The sequence below is a fragment of the Pterocles gutturalis genome, unplaced genomic scaffold (assembly GCF_000699245.1).
Source record: "Pterocles gutturalis isolate BGI_N339 unplaced genomic scaffold, ASM69924v1 scaffold14956, whole genome shotgun sequence".
NCBI classification, from domain to species: Eukaryota; Metazoa; Chordata; class Aves; order Pterocliformes; family Pteroclidae; genus Pterocles; species Pterocles gutturalis.
In genome coordinates, this window is record NW_010105696.1 from 693 (window position 1) to 898 (window position 206).

Genomic DNA, 206 nt, shown 5'->3' on the forward strand with positions numbered 1-206 from the left:
ACTTTATTATGCTGCTCTTAATGTTTTAACTGCGCAAAGGACGAGTCAGAGGCAGCGCCGGCATCGGTTATGGGTGGGGAAGGAAGCGCAGCCACCGGCTGGAGGCTGAAGTGCCGGAGACGCGTTTGGCGTGGGCTGGCCCCAGGGAGCCGCCAGCTATGGTCCTGCACTGCACAGCCGCGGCTGCTACCCTCGCTGTCCCGCCG

The 206-nt window shown here is 63.1% G+C and overlaps 1 protein-coding gene across 1 annotated transcript in view; it reads left to right on the top strand.

The window, feature by feature from the left end:
* ACOT7 (acyl-CoA thioesterase 7) overlaps positions 1-206 on the top strand; it is a gene marked incomplete at its 5' end in the record, with an annotated part of 4911 nt that overhangs the window by 688 nt on the left and 4017 nt on the right. Inside the window, one exon of the mRNA XM_010087502.1 lies at positions 178-206. This exon is cut by the window's right edge and continues 146 nt beyond it. Within this exon, the coding sequence (XP_010085804.1) occupies positions 178-206 (29 nt within the window). The remainder of the gene's footprint in view (positions 1-177) is intronic.